Genomic DNA, 7,133 nt, shown 5'->3' on the forward strand with positions numbered 1-7,133 from the left:
TATGAAAAGAGAAAAAAGGGGGGGGGGGGGGGCAGCAGGTAGCATAGTGGTTAAGACACTAGACTCCCATGTGGCTGATTGCAGTTTGAGTCCCAAACCCAGAGGCTTGAAACTCATGCCAGGTGCATGTGCTTGCATGCCCAAAATCCAGATAAAAGAATGGAGAAAAGGGGTTGTGGCATGTCCCCTGTGGGGTGATTTTGCACTTTCTCTCTTTCTTTTACTATAGGGTAAGCGCACACACCCTATAGTAAAAAATCTCTCTGAAAAAAAAAGGTAAAACTGGCCCAGCTATGGTGGCATGCTGAACTGCAGAGTTAGAGCCACGGGGCAACAATAATCCAAATCCCTGGTCCAGCTGGCCTAAAACACACCAGGTGCAAATGCAAGCATCCAAGATCCAATAAGCTGTAGGACCACAGGAAGAGTATTATGATACGACTAGACCTTGTTGAGGACGCTTCTCTCTCTCTCTCTCTCTCTCTCTCTGTCTCTCTCTCTCTCTCTCTTGTGCTGTATCATGAGTAAAGAAACAAAGGAGCTAAAATAAAGTCTTAGAAGCCAAAACAAGGTAAGCCTTCTATGACCTTAAATTTTACAATGGTTTGTTAGATAATGACACCAAAAACACAAGCAACAACAACAACAAAATAGATTAAATTTCATTAAAATTAAAAGATTTGGGGCCTACCCATGGCCTGGTGGTTAAGGTGACTGTGTCTCATATGGATAAGAATATGGTTTGAGTCCTGCATGCAGGAGCTCTAAAAAACATGCTAGGCATATGTGTATGCATGCCCAAAATCTCAAGAGAAGAGAGAAATAGAGAAGAGGCTGCAGCATGATCATGCCACATGAGGGATGCTTTCTCACTTTCTCTCTTCCCTCTGTTTTTCTCAGGTAAGTACATGTGCCCTTTGGCAAAAGTTAAAAATAGAAAATGGAAAGCTTTTTTGCATTGAGACAATACCAAAAAAGTGAAAACACATGGAGTGGGAGAAAATATATGTAACTCATCCTATATTTGATAAGGAACTTATATTCAAATTATATAATGAGTTTTCACAACACAACAACTAAAAGACAACTCAGTTTTAAAATGATCAAAGAGATTAAAAAGACATTTTTCCAAAGATGGTATACAAATGGTAAACTACATGAAAACATGCTCAGCATCATTAGCCATTAAGGAAAAGCAAATCAATAAGACATCATTTCACACATATTAGAATAGCTATAATATTTTTTAAATTGAAAAATAACAAATAGTGTGGCAAGGATGCAGATAAATTGGGACCCTCATACACTGCTTGTGAGAATGTGAAATGATACAGTCACTGCAGAAAATAGTTGGGTGGTTCCACAATAATTTAAACTAGAATTACCATATAATCCAACAATTCTACTCCTGAGTATATACCTAAAATAATTGAAAACATGGACTTGAACAGATATTTAGTACACCTATGTCCATAGCAGCACTATTCACAGTAGTCAAAAAATTGAAACAAACCAAATGTTCATCAACTGATGAACAGATTAACAACATGGAGCATCCATAAAACAGAGTATTATTCAGCCATAAAAAGAAATGAAGTACTAACTCATGCTATAACATAGATAAATTTTGAAAACATTATGCTGAGTTTTAAAAAAAGCCAGACACAAAAGCCACATAGTGAAGAGTTAATTTATATGAAATATCTAGAACAGACAAATAATAGGGGCATAAATACTCTGGTGGTTGCCAAGGCCTATGGGAAGAGGGGAATACGGAGTGAATGATCACGGGGCACAGGGCGTTTATTTGGCATAGAACTGGAAAAGTTCTGGAAATAGTAGTGGTAGTTGCACAACATCATGGATGTTCATAATTACAGAAAATTACACACTTTACAGTGTTTAAAATGTCAAATTTTTATTATTATATTTTGCCATAATAAAACACATTTTTTTAAAACCTAAACAGCAATCCAAGCCTAGTCCAGAATTTAGGATGTCAGGAGATATTGTAGACTTAAAGAAATAAGACTTGGCAGTGAACAGAAGTCATGGTGAGGCATCCTACGCTAAGGTAAATGTCACCAGTCAGGGTCTGTCCCTCTCTACTCTTTAAGCCACGTGCACCCCTTCTGGGAATAATGGTAAAAAAGTTCTGAAAGGTCATCTTGTTCCAAGCTTGACCAGGATAAATTTTATCAATTCCTCCTGTTTCTAAAGGACTCTTAGGTATTGTCATTTTGATCTCATTTAATCCCCAAAATTTGAGAAGTAGGTGCCCTTGCCCCATTTTCAGTAAGGCTCAAAAAAGGGCAAGTGCCATGCAAACTTACAGGTCACAACCATGGCAGCCATCCCTATGACAGGTCTACCCATCGCAGCTCTCTGAGGTTTTTAGTTTTGTTTCAACTTGGCTATGGACACACTTACAGAATTCCTTTCCATCCTCAGCTTGGTAATATATGGTATAGTTCCTGATGATACCATTTCTCTCCTTCTTAGGAATTTCTTTCCATATGACTGTGACTGTCTTCACACCAATGTTCTCCACCTTGGTTGCGGGACCTTTTGACGGAGCTTCAAAGGACAGAAAGACAAATACTGAATCTTACCCCAGCAGATCCTTCCCCCACAAAGGCTCTTCTGGTTAGGATTCAAGCCAAACCTATAGTGCTGGAGATAGTAAGCAAAGTTTGAGTAGGGACTTGCTGTATCAACTAGATTTGGAAAAATTATTTTCTGGAACCATTTCTCTTAAACAAGAAGAGAAGTGGTATCAAAAACCAGAGTAGAGTCTTTCTTATAGATCTCTCACTTTCATTTGACACCTAGCCCTTTCATTCATATCTTTAAAGTGTAGTTATTATCAAATAGTTGAAGAATATTCCTCCATGGGCCACCTCTGAGTGACAAGAGATATTTTCCATATTAAATTTGAAATCTGTTAATTTTACAAAAGATAAAAATTAAGTCTGAGCCTACTAAACCCCTGCTTATTGCTGAACAATTAAAAATAATTTTTAATATCCCTAACGTATGATAAACTCCAGTTTTTTTAAGTTGGTGTTAATTAAACGTTATTTCTGTTTGCAGTTCTATTTGCGCTAAGTTTCTTTGTGACTTCAGGCAAGTTATTTTACCTCTTTGGCCTCAATTTTACATCGATGAAATGAGGGGATTGGACATCATAGTCTCTAATGTCTATCCCACCTTTGAAATCCAGAGAATCCATAATCTGACCCCAATTATACATAGCTTGCTACAAGAGGAAGGAGAAGCTCAAATGGGTATTATTATTATTATTATTATTATTATTATTATTATTGAGAAATCTTTGCTATAGGGCATGTGCGCTCACCAGAGAGAGACAGACAGAAAGTGAGAAACTCCCCACTTCCAGGGGGGACAACCACACCACAATCCCTTCTCTTCCACTTGCCTCATAGAATTTTGGGCACACATGCACATGCACCTGGCACTGGGTCTGGGACTCAAACCATAGTCAACTACATGGGAGTCCAGTGACATAGCCAATACACCATCTGCTGGTCCCACAAATGGGCCTTAAGGCAATTGTGAATGAGCCTCAGACACACTCAACCTTGTATAAATGATAGATAGGCCCCAGTGTCCCCAAAAGGGCCTTGTCCATACATACAGCCTTCTTCGGTATAAACCTGGATGGAATATGGCTCGCCCACTTGGTCATGCAACATTGGATACACAGAGATGTTATAACACCATAAAGGTCTTAATTTATCTATAAAAAAAAGAGAGAGAGAAAGAAAGAAAGAAAGGAAAGGAGGAGAAAGGAGAAAGAGAAAAAAAATACACATCAGTGCAGAGCATGGCAGAGTACAAGAAATACTGAACTGAATTATGATCTAAGACTTAAGTAAGATACTCCATTTCTCTACACTTTCCACATCTGGAAAAATAAGGAGATTAGGTTGGAGGGTCTCTAATGTCTATTCTTATTCTAAGATTTTCTAACTATGCTTTAGAACTAACTGAACTATGACAGATTCATTCAAGAAGAGAGAAGTAAGAGATCCAGTTCTTTCATCACTGATTTTGTCATATGATTTGGGGATAGTGCAGAATAAACTTAATCTTCCTGTCAACATTATATCACCCTGGAGAACTCAGATACCATGACTTCTAGATCTTCTACCTGCCTCCACTCATGCATGAGAATAATTCTTACTGTGGATGCTATGAAATCTTAAGAAATGATTGGAGTAATAGGGTTGAAAGGGTAAAGCCTCATTCATGTTTCTTACATGGGGGCAAAGACTTCCTTGAAAAGAAGGTTATTCCTCATATCAATCACCCAGGAAAGAGTCTTAGCTCTTTAACAGGCAGCCAGAATTAAAGAAAATATCCTAGGTAGAAGAGACAGGATCCAGACTCTGGAGTTATTCACAGAAGATCTAAATATCTGGGAAGTGAGACCAGGCGGTGGGTGGTGCAGTGGTAACCCAACTAAACCCACACAGAAAAAGTACTGGGTTCATGTTCCAGGACCTCCCTGAGCACACTAGGCACTTGAGTGTGCCTATGATGTAGACTAAGGGTGAACTGTAGTGAGAAGACTCTGTTGGGGGTGCCTGTTTCTTTTTCTCCCTCTCTTTCATGGAAGGAATAAACAAACAAACCATACCAAGAAAAGTATCTTGGAAGAGGGTCTCTAATGGGAGACATTAAATGAGATTTTCTGCCTGGAGATAGGCCAAACAGTTGGATTCCCATAGCTTTCTATGCCAGCCTTGTCTGAGAAATTACAAGAAGCATGTCCTTCATAAAACTTCCATGAGTTTACCAAATGCTATTAACATCATTTACAGCTTTGAAGCCAAAGTTAATCAACTGAGGGAAATGAAACTGAATACTGCACAGAGGGAACTTGTGGATTCTGATTGGCTACCTTGATGGATGCTCCAGTTCCTGGCCCAAGACACAGTTTCCCAGGAAACAGCAGAAGGCTCTGAGTCCAAATCTGGAAACCACTCAACCATCCATGTGTCCACTTCTGGAAAAGAACTGCGCCACTCCACCACCAGCTGGTCCTGAGCACGGCAGGTCTGCATGACTTCAATGCACCGAAATGCTGAAAGACAAAGACCTGCTTCATAGCTACCCTTCACATCCCCCACAAACACCAACCACAATGGCATCCATTCATTGACCGAAGAGTAGAAGAAAGTCAAAGCAGGGTCTCCACTACAGCCTCACCGAAGGGGCTATTTTTATCCCTTTGATTTATCCCTTTTTCTCAGCCAACACCTTTGATGAGTAAGTGCCTACTTACTCTTCTTTTTCCTCCCTAAAATTGACCTGTTGCCATGACTAAAAAGACTTACCTTTCATAGGTATCTATCTGCAAGTACAAGGAAAAGCAAATCTGAGACAAAGAATCTCCAAAGATAGAATCTCAGGTACCAGTAATGCTGTGGCTAGGAAGCTGGGAGTCAGTGACCCTAAAGTCATACCAGAGAATGACTTCCTACCCAAATATCTAGGCTTCCCCTCCACAAACTGGACATTAATTTCTATCCTTAAGGCATAAGGAACTGTTTTGCACCAGAAAGATAAAGACCCGCCTACCCGAAGCATGGAGGTATAGATCAATGTGTAAATGACAATACTGGCAGAAAACTCATCTCTGGAAACAGGCCACAAGGATAACTGAAAATAAAAGTTGAATGCATGGCTTTTAATACAATCTCTTGGATTTAATCAGAATGAAAGTGATATCTTATTGGAAGTATTCTAAACACAGAGGGGTGGGGCTCAGAAATGATAAGGTATGGCTGTCTCCTCTCAGCCACGTCTCTGCACCTGCAACACGCCTCAGTCTTCAGAACTGGAATCCATAGGAAGTGTGTTTTAAAGAAACCTCGAAAACAGTCTGGGTAAAGGCAAAAGAAGAGACAATATCCCACAAACAAACAAACAAACAAAAAGCCTTTGAAACTGAAAGCCTAGGTCAATGTAGGAACTTGGGGTAGGGGCTGGGTTTAATCATCAATTGCTTAATGTGCATCCAGCTATTTCTAGGCAACAAACGGCCCCAGCAGGCAGTGTGCATATTTAAAAGCCAAAGTTTATAGATCTTTTTCCTAAACTGGGCCTCTAGTCAACATTCCCGCTGCTAGTTCTAAGAAAAGGCAAGGTAATTTGTCAATCAGTCTTAAGCAGTAGCTCTGAGGAAGGGTAACTTAAGTACGAAGGCAATGTGAATCTGGAGCAGAGTCAGAGGCCAGGGCAAGGAGCACAGAGCTTGGATATCAATCCCACTGATTAATCCCAGTGCTCCGTTTTCTCCTCCCTGATTTCTTCTACGTACAAGCTGTAAGAGTCCTCAGCTAGTCCATGCTGAAAGTTCTTTGAAACCTTGCCTGGAGTTAGCAGGCAATGTGGCTTCTCCACCCAGACCCTTCACTATTGGGGTGGGTTCTTCTTGGTTGAAATCACTTTGAGACATATCTTACATTCCAGAGACCCTCTGCCAGACCCTTTGAGAGGAGCCACCTTCCCCAGGACTTTTACCCAGACTGCATTACCTATTGTGGGTTGAAATATGTGTCCCCAGAAAGATATCCCCAGTAGCACAGAATTGCCCTTATTTGGAAATAGGGCTGTTGCAGATGTAACTAGTGGAGATGGTGAGCCCTTAGCTGACCCAATATGACTGGTGTCCTTAAGAGAAAAGGGGAATTTGGTGCAGAAACAGAGACACACAGGAAGCTGGCCATACAGACTGGGGCATAGATTGGAGTTACTGGAGCTATCAGAGATGCCACAAGCCATGGCGCCACTAAAAGATGGAAGAAGTAAGGAATTCCAGACTCTCCCCTAGAGACTGCAGAGGAGCAGGGCCCAGCCAACACCTTGAGTTTGGACCGCTGGCCTCTGGAATGATGGGGCAATAAACCTCTCGTCTTAAGCTACCCAGTTTGTGATATTTTGTTACGGAAGCCCTAGGAGAATAAGATCGCACCTTCAGCTCAGCCTCTCCCTGGCCTGCTTCCTCTGCTTGCTTTTCTGGTCTCCATGGAGGCACTTTCTTAATGAATGATCTGCCCACAAATCCTGACCTGAAGATGAGCTAATGCTGGTTCCTAACCCCA

General features: G+C 40.8%; 1 protein-coding gene across 6 annotated transcripts in view; it reads right to left on the reverse strand.

Annotated features, from left to right (window-relative positions):
* IL31RA (interleukin 31 receptor A) overlaps nt 1–7,133 on the reverse strand; it is an 87,843-nt gene that overhangs the window by 16,509 nt on the left and 64,201 nt on the right. For 4 of the 6 annotated variants that reach the window (XM_014587992.2, XM_027772061.1, XM_006148986.3 and 1 more), the window contains 3 exons: nt 4,928–5,110; nt 3,659–3,760; nt 2,431–2,577 (listed from right to left, as the gene is read on the reverse strand). In XM_014587992.2, coding sequence (XP_014443478.1) covers nt 2,431–2,577; nt 3,659–3,760; nt 4,928–5,110 — 432 coding nt within the window. The remainder of the gene's footprint in view (nt 1–2,430; nt 2,578–3,658; nt 3,761–4,927; nt 5,111–7,133) is intronic. The other 2 variants (XM_014587990.2, XM_014587991.2) reach the window with 2 other exon arrangements.

The sequence above is a fragment of the Tupaia chinensis genome, unplaced genomic scaffold, assembly GCF_000334495.1.
Source record: "Tupaia chinensis unplaced genomic scaffold, TupChi_1.0 Scaffold000251_1, whole genome shotgun sequence".
Taxonomy (NCBI): domain Eukaryota; kingdom Metazoa; phylum Chordata; class Mammalia; order Scandentia; family Tupaiidae; genus Tupaia; species Tupaia belangeri.